The 26,162-nt window shown below is 35.6% G+C and overlaps 1 protein-coding gene across 2 annotated transcripts in view; it reads right to left on the reverse strand.

Annotated features, from left to right (window-relative positions):
* The window catches only part of LOC128982788 (DNA polymerase alpha catalytic subunit), a 255,111-nt gene that overhangs the window by 127,668 nt on the left and 101,281 nt on the right, over positions 1–26,162 (reverse strand). For both annotated transcript variants that reach the window (XM_054401789.1, XM_054401790.1), the window contains 2 exons: positions 10,844–11,008; positions 4,675–4,866 (listed from right to left, as the gene is read on the reverse strand). In XM_054401789.1, the coding sequence (XP_054257764.1) occupies positions 4,675–4,866; positions 10,844–11,008 (357 nt within the window). The remainder of the gene's footprint in view (positions 1–4,674; positions 4,867–10,843; positions 11,009–26,162) is intronic.

Genomic DNA, 26,162 nt, shown 5'->3' on the forward strand with positions numbered 1-26,162 from the left:
CGACGATCGTGCCGTGACCACGGAGTCATACCGACGATCGCGCCGTGACCGGGGAGTCATACCGACGATATAGCCGTGACCGCGAGTCATACCGACGATCACCCCGTGACCGCGGAGTCATACCGACGATCGCACCGTGACCGTGAGTCATACCGACGATCGTGCCGTGACCGCGAGTCATACCGACGATCACGCATTGACCGCGGAGTCATACCGACGATCGCGCCGTGACCGTGGAGTCATACCGACGATCGCGCCGTGACCGCGAGTCATACCGACGATCACCCCGTGACCGCTGAGTCATACCGACGATCACGCAGTGACCGCGGAGTCATACCGACGATCGCGCCGTGACCGGGGAGTCATAACGACGATCGCGCCGTGAACGCGAGTCATACCGAAGATCACCCCGTGACCGCGGAGTCATACCGACGATCGCGCCGTGACCGTGAGTCATACCGACGATCACCCCGTGACCGCGGAGTCATACCGACGATCACGCAGTGACCGCGAAGTCATACCGACGATCACGCAGTGATCGCAGGGTCATACCGACGATCGCGCCGTGACCGGGGAGTCATACCGACGATCGCGCCGTGAACGCGAGTCATACCGAAGATCACCCCGTGACCGCGGAGTCATACCAACGATCGAGCCGTGACCGTGAGTCATACCGACGATCACCCCGTGACTGCGGAGTCATACCGACGATCGCGCCGTGACCGTGAGTCATACCGACGATCGCGCCGTGACCGCGAGTCATACCGACGATCACACAGTGACCGCGGAGTCATACCGACGATCGCTCCGTGACCGGGGAGTCATACCGACGATCGCGCCGTGACCGCGAGTCATACCGACGATCACCCCATGACCGCTGAGTCATATCGACGATCACGCAGTGACCGCGGAGTCATACCGACGATCACGCAGTGACCGCGGAGTCATACCGACGATCACTCAGTGACCGCGGAGTCATACCGACGATCGCGCCGTGACCGGGGAGTCATACCGACGATCACCCCGTGACCGCGGAGGCATACTGACAATCACGCCGTGATCGCGGAGTCATACCGACGAAAGGCGCCGTGACCGCGAGTCATACCGACGATCACCCTGTGGCCGCAGAGTCATACCGACGATCACCCCGTGACCGCGGAGTCATACCAACGATCACGACTTGACCGCGGAGTCATACCGACAATCACCCCGTTACCGCCGTCATTTTGACGATCGCACCGTGACCGCGAGTCACAAGTTTCTATAGGTACCTGAAAAATTGTTACCAATTTTTTGGTTTTTATAGATCAGTGCCACAAACGGTAAAGATTGATTTTGTATCTTTTTTTTGGTAACTGCAATACTCAAGACTTTCTTTTTATGCACAGAAAAAAATCCCGTTCCGTCTCGTCCCGAAAATCGGGAAGGAAATAAAAATCCCGTCCCGTCCCGTCCCGAAGTAAAAATTCAATCCCGTCCATCCCTAGTAATAATTTTGTTTTTTCTTTGTCACCAAATAATTGTTGTGACTCAAAAGGGTGGCCTGGTATTATTAGTACTGATAAATACTTACACTGGATAAGATGTAAACTTTTATTTATTGAATAACTAAAAAGTGAACTGCCTTGTATAATAATTTGTAATGAACAACTAACTTGAAGAATGTAAAAGTGTAAACAAAAGCAATAAACATCTGTCTTGACCTTTATTTGAAATGACATATGTAGTAAAGACAGATTCAGGGATATGACAGACTTACAGTTAGTACCTACTAGCTGTTACCCACGGGCTTCACCCCGTTTGACTTCATAAGTATTAATAAAACTATTGATTGGTTAAGTTAAGCTTAAACAAAACAGAATACAAACAAATAATCACACCTGATTTTAATCTTACTAATATTATAAACAAGCTGTACCCGCGGGCTTTGCCCCGTTTAACTTCATAAGTATTCGCATGGCTCATTCACGTCTTGGTTGAAGTTCGTTCGCTACGCTCACTCACCTTTAGGTTGGAGCTCGTTCGCTGCGCTCACTTGCCTTCAGGTTAGCTCGTTAGCTACGCTAACTCGCCTCCAGGTTGAAGTTCGTTCGCTACGCTCACTCACCTTTTGGTTGGAAATTAGCTGTTGTCATAAATTAAAAAAAAATAATAGTGCTGCACCCTGTTGGTAATCCTTGTAACTTTTATGCTATTGAACATCATAGAACAGAACCAACTTGTTTCATTGAAACAACTGTTAAGATTCATTAATTCCTTTTAAATATGAAAAATCATAAGATTAACATGGGGAACTACAGAGTCACTGGGGCGGAGCCCGAAAGGGTTTTTGAGATAAGAATATGCTTTAATGTTAATCGGGAATGTGAGCTATCATCATGCCAAATTTCAGCCCAATCCGTCCAGTAGTTTATGCGTGATTGAGCAACACACACACAAACTCACAAACTTTCAGATTTATAATATTAGTAAGATGTGAAAGTTTGTGTGTTTGTTTGTTTGAAGTTCAATGACACATTAACTACTGGACGGATTGGGCTGAAATTTGGCATGGTGATTGCTCACATTCCCGATTAACATATAGGCATATTCTTATCCCAAAAATCCTTTCGGGCTTTGCCCCAGTGGCTCTGTAGTTCACCGTCTTAACCTTAGGAGTGTTCATATTTAAAGGGAATTAAAGAATTTAGTCAGCTGTTTCAACTAAAAAAGTTGGTTCTATGATATGAAAAGCATTAAAAAGTTATAAGATTTAACAACAGGGTGCAGCACTATTATTTATTGCATTTATAAAAACAAATACGCCCAATTTAAAAAGAAAAATTCATAAGCAGCATAAAAAAAACTGTGATACGCAATGAGAACTAACTGTCAAAGTAGGATTGTTTACAGTTATGTTTATGTTTTTAATTTCCTAAAATTTAGTGATATTTTGTGAATTTTTGATCATTTATTTTTCTCTATTGTTTAAGTGAATTTCTAGAACAATATGGCTATGGTAGATGTGTAATACTATGGTATACTGTAAATTTAAAGAAGCAAATGTTATCAAACTGTGTTCTCCACTATTGCAAACGCAAAGCTCAAGTATAACTGCAATAAGTATTTTATACTTATATACCAACCCCGTACGAAGGACGGGTACTCTGCTAGTTAGGTAATAAATTGAAAGAATAACCAAATAAGTACAGCTGAGGTATTTTTAACATTAGGTATATAGAAAGATCCCTTTGGAAAGCAATTACTACCTTAAAGGGCAAATTATGAAATAATGGATTGTTTTGCACAAGGTTTCTCGTCATGACGAACATGTTAAGTATATGGTTTATAGGGGTGTGACTTGTAGTTTTCTCAAAAGTTCATGGGTACTTTGGGCTTTATATATAGATACACAATTTATTTTAGGCTGTACTTTGGTTTTTGTTGAGGAATGATATTGAACCAGATTACTGGAAGTTCCTGAATTATTAAGGTTTTACTATACATGGGAAGATATTTAAGATTAGGATTTTTGTGAAAAGAGATTTAGAGTTCATTTACCTTAACTGAGAAAGTTAGATTCTAGGGGCTAATTAATAGGTGTGCAAGATAAAAGCTCATAAACATAACACTGTCATATTATCCTAATATAAGACTTCTTAAAGGCCATGCCACACCGACATTCGCCACTACCGATGAGGGACGGTGGTGCGCAGGAGTTTCGAGGTGGGAGGGGCATCTAGGCAACGAAGACAAAAATAAAAAATAGAGGAAAATGCACGTATAAGCCAAATTTGGTACAGTTAGGGGAATGCTCCTTAAACAACATACTAAAAGTACTGATCGATGGGGGTGGAGCTAAGGGGGCTAGGGGGGTCTAAATGTCTTTTATTGGTAAACTAGCTGGCCCGACAAACGTCTTCCTGTCCTAATGTGGTTTTATGTCAAATGCCAGTGCATTTTCAAGATTAGCTCGTTCGCATCGCTCACTCACCTTTTGGTTGCAAATTAGCTGTTGTCATAAATTTACAAAAATAATAGTGCTGCCCCCTGTTGGTAAACCTATTAACTTTTTAATGCTATTTAACATCACAGAATCAAATTGCTTAGTTGAACCAGCTGTTAAGATTCTTTAATTCCATTTAAATATAAGTACTCATAAGGTTAACATGGGAAACTCCAGAGCCACTGGGGCGGAGCCCTCTTGACGGATGGGCTCCAAACTTCACACAAACCATCCTTGTATAATGCGTAATAATGCCTGAAAGTTTCATTACAATCTGTCAAGCGGTTTCGGAGTCCATAACGTTCAAATATATATCATATATAATAGTTCAAATATAATAGTTTGTATATATATATATATACAAACTTCCTCTTTTATAAATATAGATAGCTCAAAAACCATGGCCTTCAGCAAAACGTTTATCATATGTTATGTTATTAGTAGTGTAAATTAAGGTTCGAGGCACACCTCTGCGCATGCGTCAGACAAAACTCTACCGAAAAGGAGTTTGTAATGTTACCATAGTTTTTTTTTACCAATGTTCATGAAAACAGACTAAAGCTTTCTGTTGTGACGTTAAACTGTACTTAACTACCATGTTAACTATACCAACGACTATGTTGTTGCTTTGCTCTTGTTGATGCTTTTTAACAACTATATTATACTACAGATTATGTAGACATACTAACCGAGTATTTTACTTCAAGATATTGGCTGGTCGTTGGAATATCATCCAATTCAAAAGCATAATGTTTTTCAACGGGCAAATATTTGAACGGGTCGATTTTATACTTCACAGAGATTTTGTCATTCCACTCATTGTAGACATCTTCTATGGTAACAAGTTTTCCGGTTGGCTTTCCAGTCTTCAAGTCAATGAACTGAAAATAGAAAAGCTAGCAGCTTCCTTAACCCTTACTACATACTCAAAGATACTCCATGCAGTACAGTGGTTTAGCTCATAGGTGCAAAACTTTCAAACATAAGGTATTTAAATATTTTTTTGAATAGAACAAAAAAAAAACAAACAATTTAACCAGGCAAACATACCAAGTCTTATATTTTTGTTAGTAATAAATAAACACTTAGTAGTAAATTTGTTTTTTTAACTTAACATTGTTTACTAACGTCTACTTTGCAAAAGCTGACAGGATTAGTGGCCAGGGTAGGTTCTGCCGGGGATGCGGAATACTATCCCCCGGAAAACTACCCCCTCAGGTGAAACGTGACGTCACAAAATCTGCCAACTAACCAATATGGAAGCCGTGTCCGCGACTGGAATACTACCCCCCCTAGACAAATCATGCTATTGAATTTTAATTTTAATTCGAGTAATTCCATTGGATAATAGAAAAGTCAGGTGGTGAATATAAAACAGAATTTCGAAATGTTACAGCAAGTTTGGTTGGTTAGGTTAGGTTAGATTAGAACTGTTTGACAACTAAATTTGAGTGTCCGTGACTGGAAAACTACCCCCCCCCCCCCGGTCTCTGACGTCAATATGACGTAGGGACCTGTTTGGGGGGGTAGTTTTCCGGGGGGCAGTCTTCCGGCGACCCGTTCTGCCAATTCCAACCTACAACGACCTTTGATAATGCCCTCAAAGATTGACGCAAGGTCTTGTACATGTTATAAGATGAATCATGTAGAGTCGTTTATAACCTGATGTTTAAATGGATCTTTGTGGTGTATTTATATCTTTTTTTAAATTATATCACAGCAATTCTTATTAGTGATGTGTTGGTTGTAATTTTTATCAGTTCGGTTTTTATGTTATCGGTTTTTGGTTATTTTTGGTTTAAATAGGTTAAATTGTCATTATTTATTTATGCCACTCTAAAGATTTCATAATCAAAAATGCAATTTGAATGATGAAATAAATATTAAATTAGCATTCCTAATTATTTTCTCAAATTTTCAATCCCATGTTATGCTAGTTTTAGGGAATTTTTGTGCTGGGCAAATAATTTGAAATAGCCTAAGTCAAGAAAACAATTCAAAGAGGAGTTCGCCTTTATTACACTCACAACTGTTTAGACATAATGAAAAGTAAACGATTTTCTTGCCCATTAAATTTTTTATTTTTAATATCATACTAGGCCATATTTTGAGAGCTTATGTTAAGACATATCAAATAAACTTTGAGTAAAAAGTGAAATCTTTCAGTTATCGCATCCTCTTACGCCACAGTGCGTACTTATCATAATTTTATAGTTTTAAAACTTATTTGATTTATTTTTATGCAAAAAATGTTAAAATATTTATATTACTTTATGATTTGAGTATCGGATTATGAATGGTATTTATAATGAATACTAAGACAGCAGGGCAAAATATAACATTCATCCTTCAACCGTTATGTTTAATTAAAAGCATATTAACAGGTCATCATTAAATTTACTATTCGTACATGAATACATTCTTCCTCTTAGTTAGGTTTCTAATAGGGATGGTCAAGTCTCGAAATTTCGGGAAATTTTAAATCTCGTTACACGAGACGAGATTTCTTTTTGGCCAAGATTTTTATCGAGACGAGAATAAAAAAAAAAATTTAAATTTAAAAACGCCTGCAGAAAGTCAATGCAATACCCGCAATACAGGAGCGTGTTGTAGTTGCGTTTCCTTGCGAAGGCGTTCTTATTTAATTAATTCTTTAAATGTAAATATTACTTTAATTATTTAAATAATATTACTTTAATAACATTTGAGAAGTTTTGTTAAGTGTAAGCAGTGTGAGGAATGTTTTATTACTATAAAAAGTCAAAACAAGTAACTATTTTATAAAAATTAATATTGCTTTTATTTTATTATTTATTTTATTTTAGGATAAGTTGAACTCTATCCTAACTGATATCACTATGTTTTCTAATCGTAGGCATTTTTAATAAGTTAGGCGTGATTAATAAAAAATATTATGCTGATGTTTTTTAATAAAATATTGTAAATATTCTTGCCTATTATCATTATTTTTGTATTTAAACAGTCATCTAACAATGTTACAAAATCAGGTAAAAATTTTGAACGTGTATTTCCCGTTGTGTATGAGAAGGGAAATCCCGTCTCGATCTCGTCTCAAAATTTTATGAGAAATAAAAAATCTCGTCTCGTCTCGTCTCGAACTAAAAATCCAATCTCGTCCATCCCTAGTTTCTAATATTGCGATTCTAATTTAAGTTCTTAATTTTGTTCGCATGATGTCTTAAATAAACCTTTTAAATACTTGTTTTACACCCTATTAGATGAAGTGGTGGGAAAGTTACCAAGCTTTGATCTAAAAATCGTCTTGGGGGGATGCAAATGCCAAAGTAGGGAGAGAACAAATTTGGAAACCAGCCATTGGGAATGAGAGCCTACACCAAGAATCAAATGATAATGGATCCCGTCTGGCAAGTCTTGCACTTGCAAATGATTACAAAATTTCCAGTACAATGTTCCCCAGAAGAGACATACACAAGTACACTTGGACATCACCAAATGGTGTGACCAAAAACCAGATTGATCATGTACTTGTAGATCAACGACATAAAAGTTGCATTACAGATGTAAAGAGTATTAGAGGAGCAGAATGTGGGACTGATCACAGTCTAATCCTAGTCAAGGTAAACCAAAGAATAGCTGTTGAAAGGAGGAAGGAAGAAATACAAGAAAGACGAATAGACACCGAAAAGCTTAAGGTTAAACCGATAGCTGATGAGTTTAGAATAAAACTAGAGAATAGGTTTAAGATTCTAGAAGACTTAGATAAAGATAAGGATGTCAACAGTACCTGGAATAATTTTAAAGAAGCAGTCCTAGATTCGGCAGAAGAAGTATGTGGAAAGAAAAAGAAAAAAAGCAAAAAACCTTGGTTTGATTGTGAATGTGAACAAATGTTGGAAGAAAGGATTAGGAGGAAAAATGTATGGATGAATAGCAACAATGAAGAAGACAGGTTGATGTACAACCAGTCAAATAAGGAGACAAATAAATTCCTGAGGAGGAAAAAGCGACAATATATTAAGAGTTTGCTAGATAGGGCTGAAGAAGAAAACACAGCAAACAATGCAAAAGATTTTTACAGGAAAGTAAGATTTTTTAAAAAAGGATTCACCCCTTGTACATATGGAATAAAGAATAAGGAGGGACAACTACTAACTGAAAGTGTCAAGGTCCTTGAAAGGTGGCGCGAATATTTTGAGGAACTGCTGAATGTTGATGAAATCACCCCGACAGAAGAAGAAAATCAAAACAATGAGGACATTTACTTTTATGTTGAACCCTTTATCGAGACACCAACAAAAGAAGAAGTACAATATGCAATTAAGTCCCTGAAAAATGACAAAGCTCCTGGAAGAGATGAAATAACAGCAGATATAATAAAGAGAGGAGGAAACATAATAGTGGAAAAGCTGTGGAATTTAATTACAAAAATATGGGAACAAGAAGAAATGCCAATGGAGTGGCAGGAAGCAGTCATTATCCCTATTCATAAAAAGGGTGAGAAAGAAGTTTGTGATAACTATAGGGGAATCTCACTGCTTAGTATCCCATATAAAGTTATCTCAAAAATTATTTTAAACCGTCTAGAACAATACTCACACGAGTTGATAGGTGAGCATCAAGCGGGGTTTATGAAGAGTAGATCGACAACTGACCAAATATTTATCTTAAAAGAAATAGTAGCCAATTATTGGGAGTTCAATAAAGAATTTTATGCCTTATTTATCGACTTTCAGAAGGCTTACGACAGCATAAGAAGGGACAAATTGTGGACACAGCTAAGAAAATTCGGCATACCGAATAAAATTATAGCCTTAATTAAAATGAGTATTTCAGGATCTAAATGTTCAGTTAGAATTGATGGCCACAACTGTAACACCTTTGAAGTAAACTCTGGTGTCAGACAAGGAGATGGGCTATCACCGATCCTATTTAATGTTGCCATTGAAGAAGCTCTACAGAAGGTAGCAGAGAAGAACGTAGGAGTGAAAATAGGAACCAAAATAAACATCTTAGCCTTTGCAGATGATGTGGTTATAATCACAGAAAAACTAGAAGATCTGAAGGCCTTAACCGAAGTATTTATGAAAGAAACAGAAAAAGTAGGCCTAAAAACAAACGATTCAAAAACTAAGTACATGCACTTTTCAAGATACCTGGATAATACTGAAGAACCAATAGAAATTGATGGCCATACATTTGAAAAAGTCAACAGTTTTAAATACCTAGGAGTAATTATATCCAACCAAAATACTGATGAACTAGAAATCCAAAGCCGAATAAATTCAGCAAATAAATGTTTTCATGCTTGCAATAAATTACTTTCATCAAAATCTTTGTCCCGGAAAACAAAAATCAGGCTGTACAAAACAATAATTTGCCCAGTTCTCCTATATGGATCAGAAACCTGGAAATTAAATAAAAGAGATGAAAAGAAACTAATAGTATTCGAAAATAAAATTTTAAGGAAGATTTTTGGACCAATATTCGAGCTAGGAGAATGGAGAATAAGACACAATAGGGAATTAAGGCAACTGTATAATAGCACAGATGTAATTGGAGAAATCAAGTGCCGAAGAATCAGATGGGCTGGTCATATATTAAGAAGAGATGAAGATTGTAGACTGGGAAGAGTTTTAAAGGGAAACACTACAGGAAGACGACCCCGGGGAAGACCTAAGCAGAGGTGGTGGAAGCAAGTGCAAGAAGATTTGGAGAGAATTGGGGCAACGGAGGATGATGCGAAAGACCGGTTAACTTGGCGAAGATTTGTTGGTGCGGCCAAATATCACCTCCGATATAAATGGCCCTGGGAGTAAGAGTAAGTAAGAGTAAGTATTAAGAAAAAAACATACCAGTCTACTAAATCTCTAATATGACATTATAATGGTCCTATAATTGGTTGGTGTGTTTGGTTGCTGGTTCGGTCACAGCGGTATGGCGCGCGGGGCTTCAATGAAACTTGAGCGTGTCCTCTCCTTAATGTTAATGTTAATGTCCTTAATGTTTAATCCTCCTAGATGGCAACTTGTTGAACACATGGAAGAAGTGAAACCAAAGAAAAAAAGAAGAACAAAGAGAAATAATATCACGGTTTATGCCCTTTTAGCGAATTTCCCATATAGGGAATAAGCTATTACCGTAATACTCCGTTAGCGCGATAACTCGAGCAAAAATGATCCGATTCTGATTAAATTTGGTACAAACGTGTAAACCTACGTTTATTCTAACGAGTTTGTGAACTAGCATAATCGGACTATGGGAATGGGGGTTTATAGGGGGTTTTATGGGGTAAAAACGGGGTTTTCCCATTTTTTACCCTAAAAACAAAAAGTTTTGCAATTTCTTTTCTAACCGTTTTGTAGAGCGTAAAAAAAAGAAATAATTTAGTATATTGAAGCGCTGTTGTATGCCTAACGGTCACGGATAAAATTCAAAAATAGTGTAATTAAAAATACCTATGTCATTCTTATAGAGAAAATGAAAACTGTTGTAGTTTACTTGTTTATGGATATATATTGATAAAATTTGGCAAATTTATTGATTTCATCCTATAGATTGATGTATGGTCAAAAAACACTTTATACCTTCCCCGTAGCAGCAAACCTAAGCACTCATTAAATCTAATGTTATTAAAATTGGTAATAAATATGTCTTATTTATGGAAATATTTTAGTAAAAATGTAATCAGACAAGTTGAAATTTGCTTAGTCTGCAGGTTTGCTGCGGTGGGGGTATTTATCTATACATTATCTTCTTTTTACGAATGTCGTAATTATCTTTAAGTATATTTCTAGAGTTTTTTTTAAGAGTTATCTAATATTGTTATCTTTTCAGCTATACCGGTACAAAAAATGATTCAAGAACAAACGTTCTCACCTGTTCTCTCGGCAGCAGCTGAATAGTTCGCTCAATATCTTTCATGATAACACAGCAACTAACATGGACATTTGCAGTTGGAATCAGGACTTTCCCAAACAAGTACACTGTACCAGGCTGTTTGTATATGTCCTCATATGCATCCCAGTAGAAGAACCGGAAAACCTAAACAACATCTTTATTTTACAATACTAACTAGGAAATATATTGATAAGATGGGATATCCACTGATCCAAATTTAAGGTAGTTACCATGTCAAAGGCATGTCATGTAGCCTAGCAAAAAAATGTGTATTTTTTTCTGATTTTGAGTTAAGGAAACTTCTGAGAAATGTCTCAGTTGTCCTGTTGTTGTTAATTTTTGTTTTCTTTCAAAGTGTTGAACCCCAAAAAAGTCAAAAAACCTCAGTGGATCAACCCAAGTATGATGTGTATAAGGTGAAAAGAACACATCAAGCAAAGACTAATTATAACTTATAATAATTTGAAGAAGGAGTATAGACTAAACTGCAGGCAGCTTACAAAGTCAAACCACTTAACCCATGTTCGGTTGCTTGGGAGATCATTTGTTCAGATACCAAGACTTCAACTGCCAGGTGAGTAGCATGTCTCCAAATTTAATAGCTTCTTCCTAGACTATGTCTAAGCGGGAAGAGATGGACTTGGTACTCCAGTGGTTAGTGCAGTTCAGCTGATGAGCCAATCTCCCCACATGCAGACTTAGCTAAAATGGAGACTAGTGAAGTGTGATGATGTCACATGTGTGGTCCGTAGTATGAAAAGGTAAGGATGTAATAATATCTCTAGTTAATTCTTTAAAAGTATTACTAGCAGCATTGCCTGACCTTTATCTTTTTGTTTTATTCATTGTATGTTACATTATGTTATAAGATTTTTTCCAGCTGGCCGGAAGAAAAAATGAATCACCAGATGTTTAATAAATGGAATTGTTTATATTTTCATTCTACGTGTTTCTTTCATTAAACAAAAAGTAAAAAAAGTAAGTTAAACTAGTTATACTACTTTTTAATCAACTATTATTTCTTTGTTGTTACCTCTAATACAGTCCAGGGGTGTGTGATGCACCAAAATTCCAATTTGATTTTTGGATTTTTTCCAGTGGTCAAAAACTGATTCGATTCATGGGGGAATCAGTATTTATATACGAAAAACACCTGCAGAAAGTCACTGCAATACCCGCAATACAGCAGGCGTTGTTGTTACGTTTCCTTTGCGAAGGCGTTCTTATTTAATTAATTCTTTGCATGTAATTATTGCTTTCATTTTTATTTTATAATTTTTTTTTTTTTTTTTGACATTGCAAATGATGAAAAGTTTTATTAAGTGTGTAAGCAGTGTGAGACATGTTTTTATTACTGTAAACATAGCCAAAACAAGTCACTCCAAAATCATTCTAAAAATAACACAAGTCTGAAAATTTGATACTTGATACTAAGGCCCGGTTCACAGGAACGACAAACCTAGCAGACTAGGCTTGGACTAGGTAAGCACTAGGTAAGCACGACTGGGTAGCGGACCACAGGATCAAATGGAGCCATTCACACGAGCCTAGGACGCCGACTAGCTAGTCGTGTTCGAGCTTGATGTCCCAAAACCTAGTTGGGCCCCGCTTCCCAGTCTGTCGTGGCAACTACCCAGTCGCCCAGTCGAACTGCGTGGCAGTACATGTAGCCTTATGGGAGCATTCACACGAGCGATCGGGTAGTCGCGCTGCAGCTCGCATTCTTCCCTTTGTTCTCTTTGTCTTCGCCAGTGATGGATCCGAGTGGCATTGATATCGATATTTTCAGTTTTCACGTAGTCCGTGGACATGTCGTTTGTGTGAACTGGTGTGATCCTGTGGTCCCCTACCCAGTCGTGCTTACCTAGTCCAAGCCTAGTCTGCTAGTGCTAGGTATGTCGTTCGTGTGAACTGGGCCTTAACTGGTAAGACTGATGTTTTAGACTGAAAAACTTTGTATTTTTGTAGGTCTGAAGTTATGTATACCTTGTAGTTTCTAGGTCTGATTCTATCCTCTCATTTTCTCAGTGTAAACCAATTGAAAGTTTCAGTATCTATATTATTAAAAGGATTTGTTGGATTTATGTGTGCAGCAAATCAACCCCTAAATATTTATTTTTATAGGCATATTGGGTATCAATATAAAGCTCTTATCATCTAGATGTACCTTTTGCGGGTTTGGATGATGTACCGTGAAAGCCTTTCACCCTATAGGCTTTTAAAATTTCGTAGTTTGTGCTGAATTCTGTTGTCAATCATCTGACCTTTTTCAAGATTACATTTGTTTACATGATAACAGATGGCAATGATACAATTTTGTTTACTTTCATACAAAAATTGGGTTATCTGTAGTTGGTGATGTTTCAGTGAACTCAAGTAAAATGTTTTAATGTTATTTGTACATAAAATGAAAAGAAGATAATTACTCGTTAGATGTTGTGTTGTGATAGGATTTTGTGTTTTCATAGTATGTTATATTGATTTACCTAACCCGCCATGTTAAACTTCCCTATCCCAAGCGTTATGTATACAACTTCCTTACTTCTCGAGTGATGTAAAGTAACAAAAACTCACTCGGTGATGTAATGAAACCCATTTAAATAACATTGAGCGATTAACTTAAAAAATATACCTCTATGGAGCCAACGACGTTCAACGCTAGAAATCAGCTGTGCTCTTGAATTTTATTGTTATGTTTTAAAGAATTTTCCTAACCTAGCTTTTGTTTGTAAATGAACGTTACTGTTAGAAGATGAGTGAAATGGATAATGATTAATATTATTCATAACCTCCTGTATATTGTCGGGTCAGGTAAAATCTTGTACGTTACACGTTACGCAAGAGCGTGTTTACATCACTTAGGTAAATTATGCAACTCGCTTCCGCTCGTTGCACAACCTTCACCTGCGTGATGTAAAAACGCTCTTACTACACTTGTAAGGTAAATAGGTATTAATATTGTAATGTCATTTGTTTAAAATGTAAAGAAGAAAATAACTTACTTTAGATTTTGTGTTTTTATATTATTTTTGATTAGTACTGTATTTGTAATTTTTCTAAGATGCCTTGAAGAGATCGTGCACACAATGAAAATAATAGGGCTTGCAATGCAAATAATACGGATATTATGAGAAATAAATCTTTTCACCCTTATCAACTATATAGAAAATATATTATGGATTTTGAAGTCACAAAATTAATGCAGGTCTAAATCTTACAAATGTTTTTATTTGTTTACAATAAAACAATATAACATGCAAGGTAACATGCTTAACAATATGATTCTGCAAGTAAAAATTATGAAATAGGCAAGTAAAGCAGCTTACTGATATTTCCAGCAATGTCTTTTAATATATGATTGAAGATAAATATTTTTCACCTAAAATAAAATTCATGTATGTCATATGCATGAATAGGCCTAATACCGCATCAACAAAAATTTGCATAACACAAATGTGGTGAATTTTAATTATTGTTATTTCACACCATTTACAAGTATGAACAGAAAAATGCCTTATTACTTCAAATTGATGCAACTGGATTCAAATCGGAAATCTTTTGAGGAAATCTTTTGAATCAAATCGTTGCTTCGAATTGAAATTATATTGCTGCTTCGCACACCCCTACTGTCCACACATTATTAACATAACACCCATACAGCTTAGAACCAAACCAACAAAAAATAAATAATAAAAACAACCTCTGGGCACTCTTATTGGCTTTTCCACTTTATAAAATCAGTGATTTGTTCAACATTAAAAAAAAGTTGTAAATTTTGCCAATGTGAGGGGCTCTCGCACAATGCCTGACTTCTTCCCAGAAGAGGTTTACATCGGCTTTTGACCAGGCGCCTGAGACACGCTAGTCTCGGCGCGCGATGTCACTTTTGATGTTGACGCTACTCGGACAAATAAAAGCTCGGACAGTTGATTTAACTAAATATTATTATTATTTAAACCACTTATTTAACCACTTATTATTATTTATCTTCACTTGATAATCGATACATTTTTAAATAATTTAATAAACTCGGACAAATGAAAACTTGGACAGTTGATTTATCTAAATATTATTAGTTGTTTATCAAAACTCGGACAAATGAAACTCGGACAACTGATTTTTCTAATATTTTGTAATTTTTAACAAACTCTGACAGTTGAAAACTCGTACAAATGAGCCTCACCCTTGTAGGGCTTGTAGGCCTACTATTTAATTAAATAAAGTTGGTTTTAGTTGTAAACTTTGTCATTACTCATCCTTCCCTTTTGGTTACCACTTCATGAAAAATCCTTTGTTTGTGTAGGTTACACTAGTCTTATTCAATACAATGTTCAATTTTTTCTGAAATATGGTAAAAGGTTTCGGGCTTCATTTTACAATATTCAAAGACTCGTGCTACATAATTTCTTAGCTGTGGGAAAAGATAATGATACTCACCAAGTTCACCACTACATACATATTAATATTATGAACACCATTTTTCACTGGCTGTAACTCCACAACAGTTTCAGACGCTATCATTCATTATAAACGCTCATGCCTCATCCGACAACTCCATAACTACGAGTTACTCTGTCTTGCTTCTTAGCTAACCGCGTCAGTACCGGTGACACATTTCCTGCCTCCACTTTGGCCACCAACAACATTTCTGACTCAAGTAAATGGTGCTCTGAAAATCTGAATCGGCGTGCACTCAGGATATACCTTGATGCAATATTCTAACTAAAAAATTATAATTCATTTTACACTTTACACTTGTACTTGAACAACTCATGTTCTTTCCAAGGTTACAAACCGCTTTCTGTTTGGGCCAAAATAAATAATTCTTGATTTTTTTCAAAAACATATGTTCTACGAGATTTTGCCGATCGCGATTCGAGAATGATTCGCGTGCTAAATTTAGTTCAAATTATAATAGCATTTATATTGATATGTTACTGCTACAAAGTTTGTTTATATATGGAAACTAAAGTTTAGAATCTCCTTTTTTCAACGGTATCAAAATTATTACGCTTCTGGAGGATCATTTTCATTGCGTAAAAAGCGTTTGAAAAAATAATTTCCAAACCAACGGCGGTTGGACATCTGGCGCAGCACACATGAAACCGCCGTTTAAACAGCGGAAGGCAGTTCTAGGGTTAAAAGAACACCCTTGTATTTAGTACTAGCTGAGTACCCGTCCTTCGTACGGGGTTGGCGTATAAGTATAAAATTATTATTGCAGTTATACTCGTGCTTTGCGTTTGCAATGGGAGAGGACACGGTTTATGAAAATTTGGTTCTTCTAATTTACGGAATACTATCTATAATGTTCTACCACTGCACCTTAACAATAGAAAAAAGTAAAGTTATCATTGTATATCCAACTTTTTTTGCTGCATGGTTCAAATTAGCTGTTGTCATAAATGCAAAAAATTAATAGTGCTGCACCCTGTTAGTAAACTTTATAACTTTATGTTATTGAATATCATAGAACCAACTTGAGTAGTTTAAACAGCTGACTAAATTCTTTAATTCATTTTAAATATGAATACTCTTAAGGTTAACATGGGAAACTTCAGAGCCACTGGGGCAGAGCCCGAAAGTATTTTTGAGATAAGAATATGTCTATATGTTAATCGGGAACATGAGCTATCATCATACCAAATTTCAGCCCAATCCGACCAAAATTGTATCGTGATTGAACTTTAAACAAACAAACAAACACACACACCTTCACATTTTTTATAATATTAGTAAGACGAGCTGTTGGCCTGTCCTACGTATGGGAATCGAGCAGTCCATTAAAACTGCATAGTTATATAAATATGTCTATTCCTAATTCAAGCTTAGTTTCAGCAGTTCAAAATTTATTGTAAAGTCAAAGCTGCCAAGATGAATTAAAACTTGTGATCGTTGTAACTTGTCTCTAAGCGCTATTCATTTTAGTTCCGAAAATATTGTAGCAGACAGCTGGCGTGCGTATTTGTAAACAGCTTGTCTAACCTCGGACCGATGATTGATGTGTTTTATTACGTTTATCATTGTTTTAGTGTTAGTAGTGATATACCTGGTGCATTATAAGAAGATTTAAGTGATTTTGAAGGGCTGGTTGATGATCCTGAAGAAGTAGGTAGTGATATTGATGTAAATTATCAGCCAGATTCCTAGCTATGGTTAGGCTATGCATTCTTAGCTAAACGCTATGTACTGAAATCTGTTTTTTGCCCATAACTTATTTATTTGCAAATCTACTTTCTTGTATTACTATATATTTGTAATCCTCATAAAATTTAGAACAAAGTGGCTATTTTCAAATATTTATAGGCCTATAATTTATACAATTTCATTGAGCGCAAACTTATTTTTTTTTTTAATTTTCCAAAATATTTTTTATTTTTACCTAAAAGATTTTTTTGAAACAAATGTTCCTTATGTTCTATGTATAATATTGAAGCCCATGATTTTCCAAACAAAATGGTATATAGAACAGTATAATTAACATTGTTTTCAAGCTTCTCAGATCCGTTTTAATAAAACCTTGCAAATGAGCAAAAAATAGGCAGACATTAAGGCCAAAACAAGGGACACTCGGAGGGTTAAAATGTAAAACTTAATTTATACAAAACTGAAACCCTAAACTAAAACTATGGCTTCGACATTCCCTAGTTCTCAAAATTATCTTTCTTTCAACACAAAAATCATGGAAATCTGTCAAGTGATTGGTTCAGAATTGTGAAATAAAAAAAACCCTGTCACGTTTTAATATATATGATGAGATAATAAATCATCTAAATTACATCACCTGTTTTTTAAAATTAGATTCTATTGCCATTATTTGATTCTTTGATTGAAGATTACAACTTACTTACAAGTCGTGTTTTGCCAGTTCCCAAGTGTCGGCTGCAAAAGTCGTGCCGCGCCAAAAATTAATTTGATTTCTAATCATCGTGACATTGTTATATACCTGCTACAGGATTTGTTTATGTAATAAAATTAAAGTTCAGAATGTGATCTTTCGAATGGTATACATACCATTGTTATCATCTGAGTTGATTAAAAGTGTTTTTTTACTGTTAAAATAATTTCGGCCCATACCATCGGCCCATCGCCTTACGATTGTGGCCATTCTAAGCATCAACGGCCGGGGCGATCGTTGGCCACTGCTAGGGTTAAAACCTTAGTAATGGTACAATCTACATTTTTTCAAATTACAATTTTGACCACAGATATAACATAAGGTTGAAGAATAGTTTTCAATTACCATCCATTGTCTGCGTCTCATTGAAAAGACACCAGCATACATGAAGAAAAAAAAACAGTACAATAATGTACAAGTAGGTTTTAAAATGTAGCCAATACAATGGCATTTAAAAATAATTTGTCAACATTTTTAATAGGAAAACAATTGACATATTAAAGAATATTTGTTGTGAAATACTTTTTAAATCAAAGTCAGTATTTTATTTTTTACTATAGAATTAATCCTGTTTTATAGCTATGCTATGTATAAATGTTTTTGTGACAATAAAGTTTGATTTGATTTTATCAGATTTGAATACTTAACACCATTGACGATTTATAGTCAATGTTTACACAATCTACTAACTAGCCCTATTGGATGCATTGCACGACGTCCAAGTGCCACGTGGTCCAATAATATTTATTCAGTGCCACGACGTCCAAAACGTAATTTTTGAGTTGTTGCACGACGTCCAAGTGCCACGACGTCCAAAAGTACAGTAACTGCCAAAAATATAGTCTTTCTACAAGCTTTGGACGTCGTGGCACTTGGACGTCGTGAAACAGCGCACTATAGAATTGTAAAAAGGTAACATTTGCACGACATCCAAAGTTGCTGCCAGTTGCACGACGTCCAATTGCCACGACGTCCAATAAATATTTGACTGTTGCACGACGTCCAATATAGCTCAGCGCTGTTGCACGACGTCCAAGCTCCTTAATGAAGACCGGTTACGATGACCGGCTACTTGCCGAACAGTGTTCTTTCGTGTAAAATGCTTATGGGACGTATATTAGTTATATATACATGGGTATATGTTCTTGTTCAGAAATATATATACTACGAATATTTGTACCATTAATTGAAACATCATTAAGTAAAAAAAAACATAATAAGAAAAAATAAACAAAGCAACCGTTGGAAAACTATAAGGTTTACATGGTTTTAAAAATGATGACATTTTGTTAATAACCGATAAACTTCATTATGTTTGGAGTAAGCTTTTAAATACTTATTTTTTCAAGACTAGATGAATGTACATTGATCAACATGATCTTTGAAAACTATTTTTATACCCCCATTTTAATTTTTACTAGTATAAAGAATAGAATGCCTTTTTCGAACAGTTTTTAGGCTTCAATTAAATGTCTTATGTCGCAAATATCTATATATTAATTTGACAGGAAAGCAGGCTTACCTTTAAATAAGTCCATAGAGACACATAACACATCACAAAATTAAAAGTAGAAATTTTCGTGGTCACTGACCACTTTTTCAACCACTGGAGATTGGTGGGCGTAGGAACTCGGTAGAGGTGTCTAAAGAAAGGTCTTGGTCTGTAAATGAGCCATCAAAAGAGAAACGTGGTAAATTCCCTTGGGGCTCTGCCCCAGTGGCCTTTGAATTCCCATCCCATGTTATTCTTATGGAGGAAAAACTGGGTTTTTGTCCCAGCTAATTTGAGAGTACGGCTGGGCGTAGAAACTTGGTAGGGGTCTCTAAAGAAAGGTCTTGGTCTATAGATGAGCCATCAAAAGAGGAACGAGGTAAATTCCCTTGGGGCTCTGCCCCAGAAGCCTTTAAAGTTGCCTCTTCAAATTTGTTTACCATATGCATAATTCAACACTACTTTTTAATGAAACAGCTGTTAATATTTAAATTGTGATTTATTGAATTTTTCAAAATGCGAGTGCAACGTGAACTTAGAAAAAGACTAGTAAGAATTTACAACTGTGAATTTCTCAGAATTGATTGGCAGTTCAGACGAACCTATGGCCACAGATTACGGAAAGATACAGTATTTGCAATGGGTTTTTCTGATTTTAAAATTGATTTTATTCTGCATCGTGTCATGTTTTGCAATATAATGTTCTATTACCAAATCAGTGGCAAATCCTAATATCACAGTAACTCTTAAAATTATTTCTTAAGGGGTTAACTTATATTTATTGTATGGCTTGGTTTCTGCTTTTTTTTACCACTTCTTGGAGATTGTACGTAGGTGATATTCTTTGGTGTATTGCATCTGTCGACGAAACTTGGGTTGGTGAAATTATTACAATGGAAAAAACCAGAAATCCTGGACAATTTGATATAGGCTAAAAATAAAACTGAAAAAACACTGCTCTACATTTCTTGAGCAATCATTGAAATAACTGATTTGTAAACAATGGAAACATAGAAAAAGTTATAGAACACAACCAAGCAGAAGAAATAGAAATAATGTTTTTTTTTCATTTATAATCGTTATCATAGACAACCTAGTGCGGCTATGAGAGGGAAAAATTTGTAGAAAACACTAAAAAAACAAGATCAGCTTTTTGAGAAAAGATAAGACATTTACAAAAGATTTTGATTATATCTAACTGTTGTGTGGATCGTAAGTATTTCCATAATCTTCGTGAGTCGACTGTAATGCTTCGCAATTGCTCGAATTCGAGCAACAGGTACACTAGTGTTTATTAATAGTATTCACTTAACATTGACTTAATTTTATTTCAATAAATTTTGTGTTTGTGTTTTGCTACACCACTTATTAAATGGCAACTAATGGAATATCATATAAATAAGTTGTACACAGGGTTCTTTTGTTTCCCCAACTCTAAAATACAACGCACATGAATTGAAAATGTTATAGGTTTTAATAGTACTGTAGCGAATCGAATATCAATAAAGTTAACGTATAACAATAAATTTACATATTCCTAGATTATAATTGAATGTGTTTACGAAGGAACACCACAACCTCAAAATTCAACATTACTGTATTTAAGATTACTGCATTACTGTACTCAAGATTTATTGTTTTCATATAGCACAGTTGATGTTGCCAACTAGCGTGGGAGCGGAAGTCCTGATAAAAGTTGGTTCTCGGAAAAGTAATAAACTTGTAGTTTGAATAAAACATTTTTTTTTATTTTGTACAGGATTCATGGGATCCTCAGCATAAAGTACAAACCACATACAAACTGCAAAATGTGTGTCGAAGGTCTGATTAGACCTTCCGAGATTTAGACCTTCAGCAACTGATCCGTTTTTTACCTTCCTTTAATTTATTCTTTTTCATGTTGTGCTTCATGTAACATACATAGACTAGAGGGCCGCTCATGCCCTTGACAAATAAATTAACATTTTCGCACAAATACAAATCAATATCTTCATTAGACAAGAATTAAAAAATAAAATTTATAAACAAAACCTACCACGGCATATTCTTGAACAAGTATGCCTACAAACCAACGATAAGCATCTTTGTTATTATTATACTTAACCTACAAATAATGCTATGACTTAGGGCATACCTGCTTTCCTAGATAAAACATGCGAACTAATTGCGAGTGCAACGTGAACTTAGAAAAAGACTAGTAAGAATTTACAACTGTGAATTTCTCAGAATTGATTGACAGTTCAGACGAACCTATGGCCACAGATTACGGAAACCTACAGTATGATTGTATTAGTATACTGTATTTGTATTACTGTGTTACTAGCAGAGTACCCGTCCTTCGTACGGGGTTGGCATATAAGTATAAATGCTTATTGCAGTTATGGGAGAGAGGACACGATAAAAAAAACTTGTCTTTTAATTTATACGGTATCCTATTGTGTAGCACACATCTACCATAGTCCTGATGTTCTACCACTGCACCTAAACGATGGAAAATAGTAAAGTTCTCATTGTGTACCACAAATCTTTTTTGCTAGTTGGTTCAAATTAGCTGTGGTCATTAATGCAAACAAACAACATAATAGTGCTGCACCCTGTTTGGCAAGCCTTATAAATTTTTAATGGTGTTTAATATCATAGAACCAACTTGTACAGTTGAAACGGCTTACAAAATTCTTCAATTTCTTTAAATATGAATTCTCATAAGGTTAACATGAGAAAGTTCAGAGCCAGGGCTACCGGGGCGGAGACTGAAAGAATTTTTGAGGTAAGAATATGTTAATCGGGGATGTCATCTATCATCATACCAAATTTCAACCTTGTCGGTTTAGTATTTTTCGCGTTTGCTTGTCACAAACATCCATCCATCCATCCATACATCCAGGGCTAGATACATTCATGGTTTGCACTGTAAACAAAAAGCTATCACAATAATTCCAAACCGACAAATAGAAAAAATAGGAAAATATAAATAAATATGGAAAATACGGTAATTTTCTAACATATTTTAGTGAAATTATATAATCAGGCAAATGGAAATTCAGTCTACGCGTTTGCTGTGGCAGAGGGATTATATTACGGTTTACACAAAAATAAATCAAAACATAAACCTCATAACACTCAGGAAAAGGGCCTAGGTTGATAGGCAATGATTATGGAATCTAATTATTTCCTATATCCATGATGAATGATTTCTTTTAAAACGAATCATTCCCAGTAAAATATTATTACAGCATTTCACAAAAATAGAACAGACTCAGTATAATCTATATATATAAAAGGCAAAGCCCTCACTGACTGTCTGACTCACTCACTCACTCATCACTAATTCTTCCACTTCCCATTTACCTAGCAGGCTGAAATTTGGTACACCGATTCTTTGGGCATTAAATAGGAAAACTAAGTAGTTTTTATTCTGATCGGGCTTTCGGTCTCCGCCCCAGTGGCTCTGGAGTTTCCCATGTTAACCTTATGATTTTTCATATTCAAAAGGAACTTCTTAACGGCTGTTTAATTAAACAAGTTGTTTCTGTTGTGTTATGTTCAATAGCATTAAAGTTACAAGGATTACCAACAGGGTGCAGCACTATTATTTTTTAAATTTATGACTACAGCCAAAATGCATGTAATAAGTTTGTTCTCAATGGAAATAAATAAATTCATTTAATTTGCAACTAAAAGGTGAGTGAGCGTAGCGAACGAACTTCAACCTGGAAGCGAGTTAGCGCAGCGAACAAGCTAACCTGAAGGCAAGTGAGCGGAGCGAACGAGCTCCAACCTAAAGGTGAGTGAGCGTAGCGAACAAACTTCGACCAGGACTTGATTGAGCCATGCAAACGAGCTCACTTGTGAAGTTAAACGGGGCAAATCCCGCGGTAGTAGATCATAAACATAAACAAATGAAGTAACTGAAAGAGTCATATACTAATGAAATTACATTAACATATGGTTTGACAGCTACATTTAAGTAATGTAAAATAATGTTTACATTCGGGCTAGTAACATCATTATTTTAAATTTATAATCCTTACCCTCTCTGTTCTAATATTCGTGCATTATTTAATACTAGAGAACCCGTGCGGCTCAATGAACCGCATAGTATGAAACATAACGCCGAGGAAAACGTTATGCTTAAATTCGAGTAATTCTAGTTACATCTTAGAGTTGTTTAAACACTTGTTAGAAACTGATTTTAAATATCTCTATTTGTATCGTCAAGGTTCACCTACCTACATTATTTCTGCTCTCAGTTTTAACTGATAACTTCTAATAAATGCTAAACGATCTGCTTCAATTCGAGCTAACATGTTGCAACAAAGTTTTTCCAGCATTGAGAATTTAAGAAAACTGTTGCCTAGACATCCCCCTAATCAAACGAATTTTCTCCGAAGAGAATCCTGAAAAGTGGAGTGATATCAACCATTTAATGTGCTCCATTTTTTACCTATAAACTCTGGGTTATCAACTGGAAAGCCATAATCTGCTTTGAATAGGCTAAAGCAGCAACACCATTGATAGTATGTTAACGTATTTTAACGTGTTGTGTGTTAGTCATAGTATATGACCCGCATCACAACGTTCTCACGTTGTTCAGTAGGATTTCTCTTAAGAGGCTACCTGTCCCAAAGTTTTGATAGTATGGATTCATTTGTCGAAATAGGTTGGATAACTATTGTAGCTATAAGATTTGGATAGCAATTTTCATTTTCTCTTTTTGAACAGCGTATATTATTTGCCTCTCCTGAATTATAAAAAAAAACTTGACTGTAACTACTCGATCGTTGAATACATAAACACTAATTCCTTCACTTATGTCTAATATTGCCACTAAAATTCAATCAAAAACTTTGTATAAATTTGTCCTAGGAACTGGCAACATAACCTAGAAGTAAACAATCCATTTGTGTTTTCCTCAATAAGGTAGAGCTAGTAATACAAAAGTTTACAATAAAAACATTAAGTCCGCCAAGATTTGGTATAATCTTACTACTTGAACTTATCATAGTCAAGGTATTATTATTGTTTGTACTAAATGTTTTGAGATCTCTCAGTGTCAGAAGTAAATATTTCTCACGTTCATTCATTTGATCTGACAATAAGCAAGTTTATTGTACTATCGTGACAACACTATGTGCTTCGTATATTTTTTCACTTCCAAAGTAAGTTGCATAACAGAACTGGCAAATATTATTCATCTCACCAAGTGAATGTGTATATGGATGTGTATCTGTTAGACCAGGCCTCTCTTTCTCTACTCTCCTTATACGCATAAGATACCTTATTATTAATTGTCTCCTCCATCCGTTTTCAATATTTCTTCTTTGAACTTCAGGCATTTTCGGTTCTTCCAACAAAACTGTTTAACTGGGTCTTAACCTACTATGTTAATTTATACATATGTTATACTATGTTAAAACTTCAATATTTAGGCTACTCCCAAAAAGCTAATGAGTTTCTTTTTATAAACAGCTGTTTTTTGTTTTTAAGTTTGTTCTATGTATTTCTTATGGGGAAAACACGACCTTTGAGAGGGTCTCGTGCCCTTAAGAGTAGACATTTTAAAGTTTTAAAACCTTATTGCAAAACTACATATTGAGACGAATCTTTTGAGACCTTGAACGTTGAAATTGGTCCACAAAAAAGGGAGGAGTTGCGTTAACAAAATACGGCTTCACGTATTATATATATAGATGTTAGAAATCAAAATTCATTTAGTTCTGGTTGTTTACATTTTTAAATTTTGTAGGTTCGCTCTTGTTACCATGGATACCATCAATCAATATTTTAAAATCTCTCACCTCAAATTTTTGAAAGCCCACGGGGCAGAGCCCTAGGACAATAAGTTGTATAATTTGTATCCTCGGAGCTGTAGCTTCATTTGCGTGCAATTTGAGCCCAGTAGGTTCAGTACTTTTTGAGATTATCTCATACAAACACACAGACACAGACACCACCTCTTCTTTATAATAGTACTAGCTGTGTGCCCGTTCTACGCACGGGGATATTATAGTAGTCAGTTTAAACCTTATTATATAAAGAACAGCAGTTGGTTTGCATATTTTCAGACGTGCTGGCAAAACTATTATATATAAACCTAATATTATGACATATAAAGAAAAAGCAAAACTTATACAGTAAGACATCAGTTAAATTGAATACTACTGTAATAAATAAGGTGCGATAACTAATTTGTAAATAGTGATGTGTTGGTACGTAAAAATTATTCTTGTTGATACCACCGGTTTTAAGGAAAATACCAGTACCAAAAACCAACGTTTACAGTTAAGAAGTATAGTACATCCAACCAATTAAATGCGTTAATCCAGTTCCGAGGATATTGATCTCTCTTGGTTTTGGATTTTCTGACAAAAAGTTATCGAAAATCAAAGTTATTTCTCTTTAATTGAATTATTTGTAAACAACTTTTTATGTAAACATTTTGGTGACAGTTTGAACAAAACAATCTCATCCAAACAGATTTTTGTTATTCAAAAGATTGCGTATTCTCTAAACTATGTTTCGTATATGTAGTTAACATAAGAAAGAAATGCGAAAAAATTACACAATGTTGTGTTTTTAACGTTTTTAATTTGATTTCCTAATTAGTAAGGCCATGTATTGTAGGGAAAAGTACCGGTATCAAGGATCGTCGTCGAATAGGTTGTCATGCGACAAATAATTGGGTAGGCCTACGTACCCAAGATACAGTTTATGGGCTTATTGGCTGTATGGGGGTTGTCCAGCGATTGCAGCACATAGCGGTGAGTAGAAACCGAAAGTGACACATTGGAAAAGCTAGTTTAGCATCATCCGTAAACCGGCAAACCTCTGTTACAATCACCCACTGCAGCTATGATTTTTCACTTTACACTTCACACAACCGCCATTGAAACGCCGTCAATGAGTGA

This window comes from Macrosteles quadrilineatus, unplaced genomic scaffold (assembly GCF_028750875.1).
Source record: "Macrosteles quadrilineatus isolate MER2022 unplaced genomic scaffold, UCM_ALF_1.0 Scaffold_1__1_contigs__length_201487025, whole genome shotgun sequence".
In the NCBI taxonomy this organism is placed as follows: domain Eukaryota; kingdom Metazoa; phylum Arthropoda; class Insecta; order Hemiptera; family Cicadellidae; genus Macrosteles; species Macrosteles quadrilineatus.